The sequence below is a fragment of the Lithobates pipiens genome, unplaced genomic scaffold (assembly GCF_037356315.1).
Source record: "Lithobates pipiens isolate NorthernLeopardFrog02 unplaced genomic scaffold, aLitPip1_a1.2 Scaffold_18, whole genome shotgun sequence".
Lineage (NCBI taxonomy): Eukaryota > Metazoa > Chordata > Amphibia > Anura > Ranidae > Lithobates > Lithobates pipiens.
The window spans coordinates 294,159,336-294,179,104 of record NW_027507758.1 but is presented as its reverse complement, the minus strand read 5'-3'; the positions used below and the strand labels follow the sequence as shown (position 1 = coordinate 294,179,104).

At 42.5% G+C, this 19,769-nt stretch overlaps 1 protein-coding gene across 1 annotated transcript in view; it reads left to right on the top strand.

Moving 5' to 3' along the window:
• LOC143987941 (uncharacterized) overlaps positions 1-19,769 on the top strand; it is a 214,809-nt gene that overhangs the window by 87,333 nt on the left and 107,707 nt on the right. Inside the window, exons 22-24 of the mRNA XM_077487143.1 lie at positions 1,959-2,052; positions 2,725-2,868; positions 18,804-18,940. Of these exons, the coding sequence (XP_077343269.1) occupies positions 1,959-2,052; positions 2,725-2,868; positions 18,804-18,940 (375 nt within the window). The remainder of the gene's footprint in view (positions 1-1,958; positions 2,053-2,724; positions 2,869-18,803; positions 18,941-19,769) is intronic.

Sequence of the window (19,769 nt, the reverse complement as noted above, 5' to 3'; positions counted from 1 at the left end):
GCTCAGGTATGTCTTATTATTTTAGGTGTGCTTTAAAGCATACCTGTGGCTATGTTATGCACATTCACATATTAAAAGTGGATGTAAACCCTCTCCTATACCCAGTGAAGTCTATACCCACAGAATAAGTTTTCCATGTATATCTGCTGTCTTCAGCTTTCTATATTCTTTAGAATTCTAACATCCTTTTAGAATTTTTACTTCCTCATTCAGCTGTAGGAGTGGAGTGTTGGCGTACACTGTGTGACAGCTGATTGGAGGAAAGAATTATGCATCAAAATGCAAAAAGGAATGACCCCCTTGGACTTTTCAGGCAGAGAATATAGTATAGGTAAATTTAGTTAAAAGGCAATGACGCCACTTTTATTAAGTACAAAATATAGTAAAAGGGCAAATATAGCCCTGCAAGCAATTGAAGTATAAGAAAACAATGTATACAAAGCAACTTTTAAAGTGAGTGTACACAATTCAAAAATGCACATGGAATAATCAAATCCAATATTGAGAAGTATACCCAAGTACTGCCAGAGTCATGAAACTTCGAAGGGGGTCATTTTTTTTTGCACGTTGATGCATATTTTTTTCATGTATAATTAGGATGTTGGCAGTCCCATACACCCTTCCCCTAATACCATTTTACTGATTGGAGGAAAGGCACCCCCCCCCCCTCCACATAGGCAGAGGAAGGAAGAAACATGCAGAGCTGTACTGTGACGGGACAAGCTCTCTGCTAATCTAGTTATAGCACCTACCCTGACACAAATTTTCAGCTGCTTTTATCTCCCGTCTCTGAGAACTTGTCAGAAGTTATAACAGAGGATTGAAACAGCAGAAAGATACGAAACTTAGTGCTTTGGAGAGAGATAAGTAAACGCTACAGATATATGTCTAGGTTAAATTTCATAAATCGGGTTTATATCCACTTTATGGTACATATTCCTAACAGGAAGACTAAAAAAATCAACATAATATAATGTGAGTATAATATTACACTAAATAATATCCTTATTCACCAAATATAATCTATACACATCCACTACTTAAAGTGTAACTCTGGGAGCTTGGGACTCTTCATTCACTATATATGGTCTCCCACAGTACACAGAATATGTAAATGCAATTATTTTAATAAATATAAATGGTTAAATACCTTTTCTCAACAGCTGTTAGAGCAGTTTTGTGACTTCTATCAGTTGTCTGGTTAAAGCTTGTAGGAGGAGTTTTCATTCTACTCTGACTGTATTATGAGTATACTATACTGTATCACCTCCTGTCTGGGCAGTGTTGATTGGCCCTGTGCTGATCACATGCACCCTTCCAAATAAAAAGAAAAAAAAAAAAAACACCCTAGCAATACACACAAAAGTGAGCATGGACAGAGTAACTCCAAAGGCTCTGTACTATTAGGAGATGGATTGGGGACATTGGAAGAAGTGGGCGATCAGAGAAGACAGGATGAAACAGCCTTTTTACACAATGCAGAGGATTGACCCTTTTGGTTCCACAGTGAGTATATGAAAGCATGCTTTACTGCATATACAGACTGATTTTACTGTTGTGGGTTTACTAACACTTTAATGGTCCTGTTTTTCTGCCTCCTTGTAAAATGCTCTGTGAGCTCCCAGGTTTCATTTCCCCCCTTGCTTACATTTGTTTGCTATGAGCAGTGGTTGCTTCTCATTGTCCATACTCCATAGTCCCTAGTCCATCTCAGAAGTGAGCAAGAGGGGAAGCGGGGGTTATGTTCCTACATGGTCCATGGTCTTACATAAGACTATAGAAAATTAAAGTAGCCACCCTCTAACAGGAAGTTGGATCATAAAAAACTAAAACAAACAATTTGGAGATTTGGAGGAGGCTGAGAGCAATAGAAGGTACTTTTTGTAGTTAGGAATACATACCTAAATAAATAAAAAATAAAAAATGTAGATCAAAGATTATTGTCACTTTAACTGCAGGTATTCGCCCTCTGCACAGCTGCTTGCTATTCATGAGGTGGACGACAATCAGATTGGAAAGTTCAGCTTCTGGACAAAGGAAGGCATTTTACAGGTGAGCTGGTTGGGTGTTATGTATGGGTTATATGTGAGAAAACTTACTTTTTTTTGGAAACTATAATACTTTCAGATTACATTTCTTTACTATGTGTATACAATATTTGTTTTGCAAACAAACTTCTAATTTCTTGTATAAGAATTACACTGCGTTCCTAAAGTTCTAAAGTAATAAAGAGCACAGAAGAAGATGTTTGCTCCACATTGTCCATTTATAATTGAAAATTTCTGTATGCAGCAAAAGAACGGGGAGACGGGGAGGGGGGGGGAGTCCACTCCACTGTTGTGTGTCCTTGTGTGTGTGAAATTCAGCTTGAGCTATTGTGTTCTATAAACACATTTTTTCCCTCAAAGTAAATAAGGTTAGCCAGAGAAATACATAAAGGGTGTTTCTGTTTTTTAACAAACGTAGTCACCAATAAGAACAAATTTGTATATATTAGATGTCCTAACACTAACTGCCTACATACCTATTCTGGGTAAATTACTCAATAGTGTAGTAAACAAAAGGACAGCCCCAGATTTAATAATTACAAAAACAGGTAAGCGATAGCAGCTCCAATATTTTTTTTGTTGATAGGTTCAGTTTAAAATGTCTTATAGATTTGCTAGATTACTGCATTCCTGGAAGAGGTCCTGAAACAATAACATTTTGGGATTTCATTTTAAGCTTCTGAATAAGAATGGTGTGGAGAATTTACAAGTGGTACTCAGCTGTCAAGTTATCCAGAAAAATGCCCTGATAGCTGCAACTCAGCTGGCTTTCTTTTGTCAGATGTCTTCATGGCTCACCAAGCAGGTCATGGATACAAAGGTTAGTAACAGGATTTACGGAGGTCTTACACCTGTAGAATTCCATTCGAAAATTGTTGTTTTCAGGCTGTTCATTTGATTATATAAAAGTTAAAGGGGTTGTAAACTTCAGACCAGTAGCAGCCTGTCCATAAGGGACGCAGGGGCGCCACCCCCCCCCCCCAATCTCAATCTAGGGTGCCAGACACATGGATTCCAATGTTTGTTTGTTTTTTGTATTTGAAGCACATGATTACAGCCTGAGGCTCTAATTAGCTTAAAAAAAAGGGTGGGATCAGGGAGCAGAGCACTGCGCACTGAGCCCTCCCAGTTGTGTGACAAAAGCAAATTAATGTTTACTATTGTCTTCCTGATTCCCCTCCCAGCCAATCAGTGGGTCCTGAGACTCCCTGGCCAATCGTGTCTCAGTACACACTTCCTGTTCAGCCGGGAAGAGAAGCAAAGGCCTGGCTCTTCCTTCCCCCTGCCTCCTAAGGTAAGGTTCATCTCCCCTGAAGGTGGCGTTAGTATCACCTGAGGCCAGTCACTTCACTGGCTATATGTGAGGCTTTACAACCACTTTAAGGGGATAATTTGACTATTGGTTTTTGACCAGAATGAGCAAAAAAATCAACAGACATCAATGGAAATGTTGTCAAATTTAATGGAAATTAACAAATTTGTAAATAGTGAATTCGCTCCTGGCCCAGAAAAAGTGTAACCAGTCTTATTCGCATGCACTTGCCAATGTTAATCCAGCAGTTGGACATTTGTTGTTCTTCTACGAAAATTGAGACATTGACATGCTACTTGATCGAAAAGTCTTTTAAAAATTGTCAAGTCCGTGAAGGCACCATTATATGGTCAAACAGGTGATTTTTTTATATTTTCTCATTCGAACAAAATTCTACAAGTGTAAGGTCAGCATTACAATAATCCGATAGAGACTTTGCTACAATTTTTTTCTCTCAGATATATCCAATCATGAAGCTCTGTTGCCTGTTTTGAGAGTTATGTAATTTTTTTATGGTAAAATTAACTTGTTACTTCAGTATAGATCAGGGTTTCTCAATTCCAGGCCTCAAGGCGCCCCAACAGGTCATGTTTTCAGGATTTCCATTATTTTGCACAGGTGATTTGATCAGTTTCACCGCCTTAGTAATTACCACAGCCGTTACATCTGAGGGAAATCTTGAAAAACATGACCTTTTGGGGTGGCTTGAGGACTGCTGTTGAGAAACACTGGTATAGATGACGTGACGAGTATAAATCGGCTAATGCAGACCAGACAAATTTCAGCTTTAGGAAATTTCTGCACTGAGAAAAACCTGAATTAATTGCTTATATATAACACTACTCTACACCCTAGCATAATTTTTAATTCCAAGCAACCAGATACCATAATCTGTCTAACTTGTTTAACAGCATTTGGGCTTAGAACATTAATTATAGGTGTGCACATACTGAACTTGAAATATGTAGCATTTGTCTTTCATTTTTTTGTCATATATAAATATTTCAAGGTATAGAAATATGTCCTAATGACACACCAGGAGAAGAAAACGTGTACCCATTTGCAGATATATGCATTGCAAGTATTTTTAGCAAATGTTAATTAAAAACGTACTTTTATTTTTTTACCAAAAAATAATATAATATTTAATATTTTACCAAAATTGGGTATTATATTGTGTACTAATATTCATTAACGTGTATTTTAAAAAAAATTGCATTTAAAATACTGATGCGCAAATATCCTGTGACAACACCCACTATTTTAATTTCTAGGGCCTCTGCTCAAAAAAATATATAATGATTGTGGTTTCTAAGTAATTTTGTAGCAAAAAGAAATGCAGATTCTCACATGTATGAGAGAAATGTCAGAATTGGCTAAGCTAAGGAATCAAATACTGCATACTAAAAGTGACATTTCAAACAACAGTGTCTTGCTCCTATACTTTTTGCATTGTTAATTTAGAATAAATGTAATACACAATAATTATTCTCTCTCTTCACCTTGTTCACCTCTAAGTAATATCTTATTAAACCTGGCAATTCTGGATAGTTTGTCCTATAGGGGCACACTGCCTTCAATAGTGCTACCTCCTTAACCCTGTGACCTGTAAATTACACTCTTTTGATGATCTATGAACTTCTAAACACTTGCCTGCCTGCCTGTCTCTATAATTTTTTATCTCCAAATTAATCAATTCTTTATATCCAGAATGCACTCTCTTATATTTAAGAAGTCCAGACACTTTGAGTGCATCTGTATTTAAGACCCCCATCAACTAAATCAATTTCTTTCATTTGTAAACTCCTACAAAATGACACTTATTTAACTGAAGACATTCACCTATACATATAGGGAAGACATATCACCTATGCATTAGGGAAACAAAAATCAAATAAATAAATAAAACACAAATAAAGCATAAATAAAAACAGCAGCAACTCTAATGCCCCAGGATGTCGTCAATCTTTGATGAAACTAGTAGGGCAGACGACATGGTGATGTCATCGTGAGTTATGAGTTACGGAAGTGTGGGCGCTCATTATTTTAACCAGCCGGTGTTTTTATCTGTTCCTCTGTGTATGGAAGATTTTTTAAACATTTTTTATTTCTTCTGAGTGGGACACCTCAGAAGAGCTGGTGTTCTGTCAAAAAGTGTCCTGCCATCGGATAGTGTCTGCCCCGTACTGCGCAGGCACATCGCTTGCGCAGTACGGAGGAGAAGGAGACTCTGGAAGTCTCAGAAGAAGAACGGCGCCTGAGTCCAGGTGCAAGCCCCACCATCCAAGTGGACATACGGTTGCACATAGTAACAGGGCCCATCGCAAGCTCACTTCACTTGCCACGCTTCGGGCATGGCCTCGCTTCGCTCGGCTATTTTTTATTCTAACTCTATGTCCACTTGGATGGTGGGGCTTGAACCTGGACTCACGGCGCAGGCGCCGTTCATCTTCGGAAACTTTCAGAATGTCCTTGTCCTCCTTACTGCGCAAGTGTAGTACAGGGCGGACACTATCTGACAGAGAGGGACAGAGAGGGAATGTCTACAGGACCACTGATTGCTGACCAGATTACAGTCTAAAGGCCCTGGCAAGGTAATCAGCACAAGTGTCACTGACCTGTTATAGGCCCAGTTTATCTGGTAAGCAGGTATTTTTTTCACTTCCGGTGGTGGTCACATATGGGGGAGATTTACTAAAACTGAAGCACTCAGAATCTAGTGCAGCTGAGCATGGTAGCCAATCAGCTTCTAACTTCAGCTTTTTCAATTAAGATTTGACAATAAAACCTGGAAGCTGATTGGTTTCAGTGCAGAGCTACACCATATTTTGAACAGTTTTAGTAAAATAAACCTGTAGCTTTTCCCTGCATGGACATCTCTTGGACGTTAAGATCTCTTTAGGCATTCCTCATTAGTGCTCCTGTCATATAATAAGATCGTTACTGGCCTTATTTGTTTTTTTAACTCTACATTTCATGACTCACCCATTATACACAAGGGTCAGTAGCAATCCTCAGTTTGCTGATGCCAAATCCTTGTAGGATACACCACACCCAGCTATAGACGTGTGTAACAAAAAAAAAAAAGCAAAAAAACTATGTGGCTTTACCGAGCGGTAAAATGTCTGTCACCCCATATAGTGCAATTTCACCAGCGTCTGCCGGTCCATAAGGGGAGCAGGAAGGGCACCGCCCTCCCTAATCTCTGCGCGCCGGCCCCTAATCTCCATGCGGGGCTATGGGCGCATATACTTCTACGAATTTTGGTTTCCTTATAAGCACATGAATAAAGCCTGAGGCTCTAATTGGCTTCAAAAAGGTTGGGCTCTGAGCACAGAGCACTGCACTCCGAGCCCACCCACTTGTGACATTAGCGAATCAACATTCACTATTGTCTTCTTGCTTCTCTTCACGGCCAATCAGGACAGGAAGCAGGTCTTAACACTACATTGGCTGGGAGGAGAAGCCGGGGGAATTCACCTGCGACCTGGATGGAGTAAGTGTGGACCTGACAGGGGTTGGGGGCTTGTTTTCCACCCCCCCCCCCCCCCAAAAAAAATGGAGCACCAGCCGCCACTGGAATTCACCTTTAAAATGTATGCAAACCCCAACAATAAAATTGTCTTATTTGCACCCTTTTGGCCTGTGAAATATACCATTCTAAGCATGATGTTATATCTGTTCTACAAGTGCAAAATAATACTTGTTAATAGTGTCAGAAATTCAGAGCTGTCCTGTAACCTGTACACTCTGTGTTGTCTCAGAAACCTCCCAATTCTTATTTTAGAATACAGAACAATTACTCCCTATCTTTGAGGGAAGAAGAGGGTGGGAGAGATTCTGTAGTTTTGCAAAAGATGACTTGGAAAAGCTGACACGATTTCTTGTATTATTAGTCCAGAATAAGGCACGTGTTCTTAGTCCATAACAGGAATAAGGAGCTGGTGCTTTTTTAGCACAGTACCAGGTATTTTTCTGCACTTGCAGTGTCTTTAAAGGACATTTACTGTTGACATGTGCTAGATTTTATTTTTTTGCCCCACCATACACTAAGTACCTATCTGACTTTTAGTCCAAAATTGACTATTTAATGGGTAGCAATACAGGTCATGACTACCCTCTTAGTCTGTAGGGAATCGACATACAAAGTCACATAAGGATACATAAAACTCAATCTGTCCCGAAGACTTGGAATTTATCATCAATCCAACAAAGGATAACATTTTATAGAAATAATTTCAAGCTTACTGCCTAAGAGACTATGCATCACATTCTCCCTAAAGTAGTAATTTGTGGCCTCCTCTCAGCAAGGAAGAGATAGAATCAATAAAATGTGCTAGTTCACATGTGCAAAGCTTACCAAACACCCCATGTGTTTAAGTGTTGACAGGCTTTTGTGATGTGTTCAGCAAGCCTTTAATGGGCTTTTGGTGCTTTTCAGCATCTAGCTAAGTTATGCATTGCCTCCAGAATCATGGAAAATCAACATCAGACCTAACCTTGGATTGTATATTCCCATTCTAGAGCAGTTTATTGTTTTTGTATGCTGTATTTTTTTTCCCTGTAATATGGTCATGATTAATATCTCAATCTATAGAAAAATAAGAATAAAATCAACATTGGTGCAATTTAAATGCTTCCCAAACTCTGTACAGGGGTTAAGTGTTTGAGAAACATAAGCACTGACTTTTTGAACAGTCATCAAGAAATGACCAGGGGCTTCAGCACCTGCCAAATGATGTTTTCACTTTCCAGATTGGAAATGAATAATGTGAAGCAATGCAGCAATGCAGAGGCTTGTTTCCAACAATAATCCAGAGGATTCATAGAATTCTGTCTGGGCACAGCACAGAAAGTGTGGGTGCTTGTGCCCGATCCATTTACCTGTCATAAACAGGTGCATGAATCTGTCTATGTCTGCACTGAGGAAGGAGTGTCTACATTGGAGACTCCTTCCTTAGTGCACTCCCTCTGGCCAAGGAGTTTTGCATTGGGTGGGTGAAGCCTGATGGGGAAGGAAAGACTAATTCCCCATCAGGTCTGCTTTACTTTTGGTTGATGGTGCATGGCAATGGGCAAATCCATAGCTGCTATTCAGTCAAAAATCTGCTTTCAAATCTACCCATGACTGTCGTAAACTGTCATTCACAGGCAGGGCAGACCTGATGGGGAACTAAGGTTTTAGAGTTCCCCATCAGGCTCCACCCACCCCACAGGCGCTGCGAGCGTAGATTTTAGTTGTTGGGTGGGCAGAGCCTGATGGGGAACCTTGAGACTAGTTCCCCCTTAAGATTCACCTCGTCTGTGATTGGCAGATAACAGTGGGCAAATTCTAAAGCCGCTATAGGACTTAAGAGCAGCTATGGAATCCACCCATTGCCATACACAGTCAATCACTGTCAAGGCGGACCTAATGGGGTAACTAGCGTCTTTGAGTTTCCCATCAGGCTTAATTCACTATCAGTTCAGTGTGTCCTGCTGTGGCTGGTTGCTGGAACATGGGCGGCCTTCGTCCTAGAAACCAATTATGTAAATGTAAAACATTAAAATATATCAATAAAGTAATGAACGCACAACACCCCCTTCCCTTCTACACCAACTTTGAGTTGGTCTTAATTACTGCCAGTTTGCTTATCTAATGTGTGGTAATGCTTTTAGAATATGTTGCCGAAAAACTGACAGATTCTAAAAATGGTGGTAGTAAGAATTACCTGAATCTAGCGTATGTTGATACTTGACCAAAAGGCTTTCATGAATGAGGTGCAGGCCATGTTAAAGAAACCATACCGCCAGAATTTTTTTTATTATATATTGACCTCCCCTGAATGTGTACTAACATGTTTGCTTACATTTGCATGTTATTGCAAAACATTTAGAAAGTGTTTTAATTGTCTCCTATTAATACCAGTTTTAATGAGCCCTTAAAAATAAGCTTTATAGCAGGGGTACGCAACCTTTTGAGCACAGTGTGCCGAAAATGTTTTCAATGAAATTGATTGAGCGCTCCGATTTTATAACAAAAAAATGTGAACTTCCCACTCTCAATCAGGAAAAGGATTTTTTTATAAAGTAAATGATGTAAACTACTTTGGTAGTAAGAAATTAACATCCTGCACACTCATGCCTCAGATCAGCCCCAATTCATGCAACTCCACACCACAGATCTCTGTCCCCCCCTATAAATCTGTTTTACCACTGTTCCCCCCTGCTCATCTTCCCCACCACTGTAACCCCCTGCACATCTGCCCCAACACTGTAACCCCCTGCACATCTGCCCCACCACTGTAATCCCCTGCACATCTGCCCCACCACTGTAACCCACTGTACATCTGTCCCACCACTGTAACCCCTTGTACATCTGTCCCACCACTGTAACCCCCTGCTCTTCTGTCCCACCACTGTACCACCCTGCTCTTCTGTCCCACCACTGTAACCTCCTACTCACCTGCCCCACCAATGTTCCCCGTCTCATCTGCCCCACCACTGTACCTCCCTGCACATCTTCTCCACCGCCGTACCTCCATGCTCTTCTGTCTCATCTCTGAACCATCTTCTCATCTGTGAACTTATCTGCCCTACCACTGTAACCCCCTTTCTCATCTGTCCCATCACCGAACCTCCTGTACATCAGTCCCATCAATTTACCTCCTGCACATCTGTCCGAACCACTGTACCCCCTGCTCTTCTGCCCCACCACTGTAACCCTCTGCTCATGTGTTCCACGATGTACCTCCTTTCTCCTCTGCACATCTGCCCCACCTCTGTACCCCCCCTGTTCTTCTGCCCCACCACCCTGCTCTTCTGTCCCACAACTGTAACCCCCTGCTTACCTGCCCCACCAATGTTCCCCCTTTCTCATCTGCCCCAACACTGTACGTCCTGTACATCTGTCCCATCACTGTACCTTCTGCACATATGTCCCACCACTGTATCCCCTGCTCTTCTGCCCCACCGCTGTAATCCCAGCTCATCTGTCCCACCAATGTACTTCCTTTCTCCTCTGTCAACATTGAACTCCCACTGCACATCTTTCCTCCGCTGTAACCCCCTTCTCATCTGGCCCAACATTGAACCCCCCTGCTCATCTGTCCCGCCACTGTAACCCCCTGCTAATCTGCCCCATCCCTGTATCCCCCTACTTTTCTGTCCCACCGCTGAACCTCCTTCTCATCCCTCCCACCACTGTACCTCCTGCACATCTGTCCCACCATTTTACCCCCTTGCTCTTCACTCCCACCACTGAAGCCATCTGCTCATCTGCCCCACCACGGTAATCCGATTTCTCATCTGCCCCATCACTGTACCTCCTGTACATCTGTACCTCCTGCACATCTGTCCCACCACTGTACCCCCTGCTCTTCTGCCATACCACTGAAACCCCCTGCTCATGTGTTCCATCAATGTACCTCCTTTCTCCTCTGCACATCTGCCCCACCTCTGTACCCCCCGCTCCTCTGCCCCATCGCTGTAACCTCCTGCTCATCTGTCCCACCAATGTACCTCCTTTCTCCTCTGTCAACACTGAACCCCCCTGCTCATCTGCCTTAACATTGAACCCCCCTGCTCATCTGTCCCACCACTGTAAGCCCCTGCTCACCTGCCCCATCACTGTATTCTCCTACTTTTCTGTCTCACTGCTAAACCCCCATCTCATCCCTCCCACCACTGTACCTCCTGCACATCTGCCCTACCTCTGTACCCCCTGCTTGTTTAACCCACCACTATAACCTCCTGCTCATCTGTCCCACCAATACACCTCCTTTCACATCTGCCCAACTGCTCAACCCACCTGCTTTTCTGTCCCACCACTGAACCCCATTCTCACTGCCCCATCACTGAGCCCCCTGTTCATTTGGCCCAACACTGAGCCCCCTGTTCATTTGGCCCAACACTGAACCCTCCTGTTCATTTGGCCCAACACTGAACCCCCCTGTTCATTTGGCCCAACACTGAACCCCCCTGTTCATCTGGCCCAACACTGAACCCCCCTCTGCTCATCTGGCATAACACTGAACCTGTTCATCTGGCCCAACACTGACCCCCCCCACTCATCTGGCTCAACACTGAACCCCCTTCTCATCTCTTCTACCACTGTACCTCCCTGCATATCTTCCCCACCGCTGTACCCTCTTCTCATCTATGATATGTATTATATGCAGAGTGGTGAAAGGAAGCAGAGATGATACACATCTGTCCTGGCACACTCATCCTGCTGATCCAACTCTTGTATCCAGCAACATACAAGCATCTGGAATTAATTTGCAATGATGATAAGTTGGGTTCCCGCAGCTAAGAAAAAGTACGGCGCTCTGCGCCACAGGAAAAGTTGGGTGTGAATTTCATTGTACTGAATACTGGCTGTGGCTTAAAGAGACACAGAGTGCAGGGGTTTAGTAGTAAGTGACGCAAAGGTTCAGGAATAATTCCAACAAAGTTCCCACAACTCAACAGTAATTCCACAAACTGTCAACTGATTGTGGTTTTCTCAATTACAATGAAATCCCTTCTTTCTGAGATTGGTAGTGGCAACTAAGCAAGTCATCTTCCTCCAGATGGTGGGTAGGGCTAGCAAGACTGTGATTGGCTTTAGCAGTGGCCAATGACAGGTCTCCTCCTCCTGGAAACAGGGACCTCCCCCAGCATAACTGCACCCAATCTCTTCTGCATCACAAAAGCTGATGATCTTAGCTACAGCAAAGTTGGAGAACCAAACAATGTTTCCCATGTTTTGCAATGTGTGGGGGCACAGTGCCTCCCCCTTAGTGCAAGTGCGGCATGGGGAACTCTGAAATTGGAATGCATTAGTGTCTAACTTCCCTGTGCCCCTCTGCTGATGGGGAGGGAGTCGAGTGGTGGCAAAAGAGGCTTTGTGTGCCAGGGGTTGCCTACCCCTGCTTTTCTACAACCACTGAAATTTACTCTGGTCCCAGTCACCATTGACACCACCAAAACCATCATCAGAAACCTCCGAGACAGCAAATCGCCAAACGACATCATTCCCACAAAACTTCTGAAAGAATGTACTGACATCCTGGCACCTATCATAACAAACCTCATAAAGACCCAAACGACCGCAGACCTGTCACAAGCCTCAACACCTTCTCCAAAATTATCGAGTAAGCAGTAGTACAACAGCTAGAACTCCATCTGGACACCCATAAACACTTGGACCATTTCAATCGGGTTTCCGCCCTGGCCACGGGACAGAAACTGCACTCCTCAAAATCTGGGATAACACCCTCGAAGCAGCAGATGAAGGAGAATCGTGTCTCCTGGTGCTGCTGGACCTCAGTGCAGCTTTTGACACAGTAGACCACAAAACCCCGCTCACTCGTCTCACAGAAGTAGCTGCAGTTGCAGACTCAGACTTACCCTGGTTCGCATCATTTCTAGAAAACTGATCTCAGAAAGTGAAACTAGGAGCGTTCACTTCGGAACCATGAAAAATGACATGCGGAGTCCCTTTAAGGATCACCCCTGTCACCAGTGCTCTTTAACATCTATCTCTGCCCACTCCTCAAAATCATCAGCAACCAGGATCTATTTTATCACTTCTACGCGGATGACATCCAACTCTACCTACGCATCACCAACAAAAAAGACCAATGCCAGGCACTGGGAAACTGTCTCTCATTGATCGATGATTGGATGACGGAGAGCTTCCTTAAACTCAACGGATCCAAAACAGAACTCCTCTTCCTTCATGAAAACCAAAACAAAAACCTTGGCACGATGTCCACACTACTCACCATCCTCGGACAACCCATCACCCCCAGCACTAAAGCCAAAAGCGCCGGAGTCATCTTTGACTCAAACATGACGATGGATGCACAAATAGGATCAGTAGTCAGCGGAACCCATGACTTTCTTCGCCTACTGCTTAGACTCACCCCCTTCATCCTGGAAAGAGATACAGCAGCAGTAGTTGGAACAATCATTAATTCTGACTTGACTACGCAAATTCCCTCTACCTATGACTTCCAAAATAACGAATTTCACGTATACAAACCGTCCAGAACACAGCAGCCAGACTGGTAACTCAAAAAAAAAACATGGGAATCAACCACCCCATCCCTGAGGACCCTACATTGGCTAGCCGGGAAGGATCGAGTTACATTCAAGACCCTCTGCCGCACTCACAAATGTGCACAAGGAAAAGCCCCGCAATACCTCTGGAACAAAATAAAGCGCTACACCCCAGGTCACACTCTCCGGTCAACTAACCAGAACCTCCTTCACATCCCCAAAACCCGTTACAAATTAAAAGGTGAACAAAAGTTTGCAGTACAAGGAACACGGTTAATTCACAATAGCAGGAGATTGTTCCGCTGTGGCTCTGGTGTGAATTTTCACAGGGGTCCTATGTGTCTTTTGGTCCGTTTCTGGCCCGAATTCAGCCAAAAATTCTGTCTGAAATCAAGCCTGAAACGGTGAACACACCGGGCCCCTGCTGTGAGCTGCATGCAGCAATAGTGTAAACCCAGCCTAAAACATTTTAATGCTGATCTCAAACCTGATGCTTCTGAGGCTATTTTTTTATTGTACCGCCTATAAATGGGTTTCATTATGATTATATGGATTTGGATGTAATTCATTTTAACAATTGTTTCATTCTCAACATTTTTTCAGTCTTTGATCAGGGTATACAGAAAAAATGTCTCTCTCTCTGACATACCTAGATGTTCTAATTCCCAGCACGCACAAACAAAAAGTTATTTTTTTTTAATCCAAAAGAGTTTTTAATAGCATTGTAATGGGCACACAGTAACAACTTCAATGCCGACAAAGACATGTGCCTATGTTGTACATATTCAGTCAAAAAAATAGGCAACACTTTTTGTTTTTTACTTGATTGTATTTTTTTTTTTTCTTTAAACACAGACTTTTGCTGAACTACTGTTAGGCCGCGTACACACGCGGGGACTGTTCGCCCAACTTTGTCCGCTGAACAGTGTTTCGCCGGACAGTCCGCTCGTGTGTGGGCTTTCAGCGGACAGTTTCAGCGAACAGTCCGCTGAACAAGGTTTTTCGGAATTTCCGAAAAACTGTCCGCTGAAACTTTGTTTCAGCGAACAGTCCCCTCGTGTGTAGGCTTGTTCGTCAAACTAAGTTCCGCGCATGCTCAGAAAGGATTTACACGCCGAAAGTTATAATGCAGTGTATAGGACGTCGTATTTTTCGTCCCGTCGTACGTGCCGTTCACGTCATCGCGCACGGTTTCAGCAAACTGTTCGTTCGTCGTGTGTGGCCATGTCCGTCCATGCTAATTTTGAGCGGACTGTTTGCTGAAACTGTTTGACGGACAAAGTTGGGCGAACAGTCCCCGCGTGTGTACGCGGCCTTAGACAACATAGTGTAGGTTCCATCTATCTGTAACAGCAATATAAAGGAAAGATGGTCACAAGATAACTACCGTATTTATCGGCGTATAACACGCACCCCAAGTTTAGGAGGGAATTTTAGGGAAATTTTTTTAGAAGGGGAGTTTAAGGGAAAAAAACTTACATTTAAATGCCCATCAATGCAGCCTTGTCAGTGTCCATCTGAAGCCTTATAACACGCACCCGTGATTTTCCCCTAATTTTAAGGGGAAAAAAGTGTGTGTTATACGCCGATAAATACGGTATTCTTAGATGTTCATATGCCATCCCTGTCCATAAGCTGTGGCCTTGAGAATTGAAGAGTCTTAAAGGTGGATGAGTGTAGCATTGGCATTGCAAAACATAACTTGCTGCTATCCTGTTCCATAATAGTAGCAGATAGTAAAGTGTCCACCAAAATTTTGTCAGTGCTTAGAAAGCCACCTCCAATAAGGTTTGGGGGGCGGGGGGGGGGGGTGAGTTTAAAATTCATGCTGATTCATAGTAGGTTTCTTTGGGACGAGACACTGCTTGTAAGGCTTCTATATTTTGGACTAAAGGTTTTGGGATACATTTTCCATATAGAGCATCCAGCATATTGTATTGATAAAGGGTAAGTGTGTAGGGTTAGGAAATCTCTAAGATTTCAGTAAGCATCTAGTAGCTGCACATATTTGCACTCCTGCTCATTCCGGAGCTTGTCTAAAGAAGGCAAGAGATTGTTGAAGATCACCAGCCAGAAGTCTGGGTTTCTACTATATTCTAACATAATGGGGAAGATTTGCTAAAACTGGTGCACACAGAATCTAGTGTAGCTTGTGCATAGAAACCAATCATCTTCTTTTTTTGTTAAAGCATAATAGAACAAGCTGAGGATAGAAGATGATTGGTTACTATGCACATCTTCACCAGATTCTGCACTCTTGAGTGTTAGTAACTTAACCCCAATGCATAAAAGACAGCTCTAATAGACTTTTTTCAATCTTGCTTACTATGTCACTATGTAACTATACGCGAAAACACTAGTCTCAGAGAACCAATTACATATTGGTATTACAAAACAGATTTTACCTCATTGACATACAGTACATACAGTGGTGTGAAAAAGTGTTTGCCCCCTTCCTCATTTCCTTTTCCTTTGCATGTTTGTCACACTTAAGTGTTTCGGAACATCAAACCAATTTAAAGAATAGTCAAGGACAACACAAGTAAACACAAAATGCAATTTGTAAATGAAGGTGTTTATTATTAAAGGTGAAAAAAAAATCCAAACCATCATGGCCCTGTGTGAAAAAGTGATTGCCCCCTAAACCTAATAACTGGTTGGGCCACCCTTAGCAGCAACAACTGCAACCAAGCGTTTGCGATAACGTGCAATGAGGCTTTTACAGCGTCCTGGAGGAATTTTGGCCCACTCATCTTTGCAGAATTGTCCTAATTCAGTTACATTAGAGGGTTTTCGAGCATGAACTGCCTTTTTAAGGTCATACCACAACATCTCAATAGGATTCAGGTCAGGACTTTGGCTAGGCCACTCCAAAGTCTTCATTTTGTTTTTCTTCAGCCATTCGGTGGTGGACTTGCTGGTGTGTTTAGGATCATTGTCCTGCTGCAGAACCCAAGTTCGTTTCAGCTTGAGTACACGGACAGATGGTCGGACATTCTCCTTCAGGATCTCTTGGTAGACAGCAGAATTCATAGTTCCTTTTATCACGGCAAGTCTTCCAGGTCCTGAAGCAGCAAAACAGCCCCAGACCATCACACTACCACCACCATATTTTACTGTTGGTATAATGTTCTTTTTCTGAAATGCAGTGTTCCTTCTACTCCAGATATACTTGGACACACACCTTCCAAAGAGTTTCACTTTTGACTCATCGGTCCACAGAATGTTGTCCCAAAAGTCTTGGGGATCATCAAGATGTGTTGTGGAGAAATTGAGACGAGCTTTGATGTTCTTTTTGCTCAGCAGTGGTTTTCTCCTTGGAACTCTGCCATGCAGGCCATTTTTGCCCAGTCTTTTCCTGATGGTGGAGGCATGAACGCTGACCTTAACTGAGGCAAGTGAGGCCTGCAGTTCCTTGGACGTTGTTGTGGGGTCTTTTGTGACCTCTTGGATGAGTCGTCGCTGCACTCTTGGGGTAATTTTGGGCGGCCGGCCACTCCTGGGAAGGTTCACCACTGTTCCATGTCTTCGCCATTTGTGGATAATGGCTCTCACTGTGGTTCGCTGGATTCCCAAAGCTTTGGAAATGGCTTTATAACCCTTTCCAGACTGATAGATCTCAATTACTTTCTTTCTCAATTGTTCCTGAATTTCTTTGGGTCTCGGCATGATGTGTAGCTTTTAGGCTGGGTTCACACCGCTGCGGGGGGAGAACCGGATGTGATTCGCACAGCAAATCACATCCGATCTCCGTAGCGCTGCGAGTTCAGCCATACAGATAGTATGGCTGAACTCGCAGCGGTCCCGCAGCAAACTCGCACGGGACCCTTTTTTGGGTCTGCAACGGAATCGGATCGCATGGGGGTTCACACCATGCGATCCGATTCCTGTGCGAGTCGGCAGATTGCACTGCGATATGCCGACGGATCTGGGGGTGTCATTAACATAACATTGACACCCCCAGCCGTCCGCATAGGGCAGTGTGAACTGCTGGCGGGAGGTATGCGATGCGGGAAAACGCCGCGGATTCGCGGCGTTCCCGCATCGCAGCAATGTGAACCTAGCCTTAAGGATCTTCTGGTGGACCTTACTGTGTCAAGCAGCTCCTATTTAAGTGATGCCTTGATTGTGAACAGGTGTGGCAATAATCAGGCCTGGGTGTGGCTAGAGAAATTGAACTTAGGTGTGGACAACCACAGTTATAGTATGTTTTAACAAGGGGGGCAATCCCTTTTTCACACAGGGCCATGATGGTTTGGATTTTTTTTCACCTTTAATAATAAACACCTTCATTTACAAATTTCATTTTGTGTTTACTTGTGTTGTCCTTGACTATTGTTTAAATTGGTTTGATGTTCCGAAACACTTAAATGTGACAAACATGCAAAGGAACAGGAAATGAGGAAGGGGGCAAACACTTTTTCACACCACTGTATGTACTGTATGTCAATGAGGTAAAATCTGTTTTGTAATACCAATATGTAATTGGTTCTCTGAGACTAGTGTTTTCGCGTATAGTTACATAGTGACATAGTAAGCAAGATTGAAAAAAGTCTATCAAGTCCAAACTTTGTGTGTGATTTTATGTCAGTATTACATTGTATATCCCTGTATGTTGTGGTCATTCAGGTGCTTATCTAATATTTTCTTTTAAATTATCGATGCTCCCTGCTGAAACCACTGCCAGGGAATTCCACATCCTACCCAAGTTAAGAATTAAAACCAGCATGAAAAATTTGCTAAATGGATTAAATTAATATTGTTAGAGTAAATAGCTGCATATATTGTAGATCTTTTTATGGGGGTTAGCAATGAGGATGTCCGGGACTGCAATAGCTTCATATATACCCTGACCACCTGATTGAAGTACATCTATAAAACATTTAAGAAAAATAAATAAAAAGTATAATTAAGCAGTCATTTTTTTAAAAATTAAGCAAATGGCCTTTCCTTAGCGCATGTCATGGTGCCTACATTTTTATTTAAACATAAAAAGACAATGAGCTCCAATGCAATATCAGTTAGAACTTCTTCCATTTTCAATATTTTGTGCATCAGGTTCTACATGTTTATGTGTGTGAGTAAATGTCTTTATAATTAAAATATCATTCTGTTTATAATTCAGTAATAATGGGGGTTATTTACTAAATTCAAATTTACTTTGCACTACAAGAGCACTGCAAGTTCACTTGGAAGTAAAGTCGCTGTAGATCTGAGAAGGAAAATAAAAAACAGCATTTTAGCTTGCACATGATTGGATAATAAAATCAGCAGAGCTTCCTCTCATTCCAGATCTACCCCTTAGATTTAGAGCGAGTGCACTTGTGCAAAGTGGATTTGCCTTTTGTAAATAACCCCCAATGTCATCATAGTGAACTAGTGATATTGCCATTAAATAATTTGATTTGTAATTGTAGGACAGTCATTTTCAAAGACGAATGAGTTCTTCCAGTGAAAAGACTTCATCATCGTGGTCAGTAGTTGAAAGTCAAACATCAACACCTGTACCTAACCCTAATGGAACCCAAGCACAGACATATTGGACAAAGAAGAGGTACGAATCTAATGTGTCTTAATACTCTCCTTTCAAATAAACCATGTGAGGAAATGCATACAAGACAATGGGGTTGATGCAGTGCAGTTGCTATAGCTATTGCTATAGGGGAACATGCAAGGAAAATAAAGAACTGCATTTCTGCTTGCACATGATTGGATGATAGAAATCAGCAGAGCTCCCCTTTAGATCTAAAGCAACTGCACTTGCAGTGCACTTGAATTGCACTTCCAAGTTAGTGCACCGTGTATTTGCTTTTAGTAAATCAACCTCCCAGTAACCACCTCCTGTACTCTGCAGTTGGCAATAATTGAAAATACCTGTCCTATGTACCCTCATGGCTCGCTATGCTCTTCGCCTAAAAAAACAACGGTTTTAAATATTGGGATGGCCTAATACACCACAGCAATGCCTAAGTACTAAAAGGTACGGTATTATATGTGCCACAGGTCATTCGAGGGCCTGTGGGTGGTCTAGCCAGGAAGAAAAGTAGTAAGCCAGAAGATAACACACACAATAATCTTATTACAAGTGGCATCAAAGCCAAGCCAGGCATAGATGGTGCCGAAGAAGATAAATTGTATTCTAGGATAGTGTCACTGCCAGGGGTAGCAAGAACTGTACGTCAAAGCCAAAACTGTGTTGAAATGAAGGTTTCACCAAGGAAAAGTGAGATCAGGACATGCAGTGTCAGCAACTAAGTCAATCTGAGAACTGAGTTGCACCCACAAGCAGTAGGAGAAGAAAATGAGGAGGGGGGGGGGGGGGCATTGCCAATAGCAATCAATTAGATTGCTCATCTGTCACAGGGTCCAGTGAGGTCGGCATC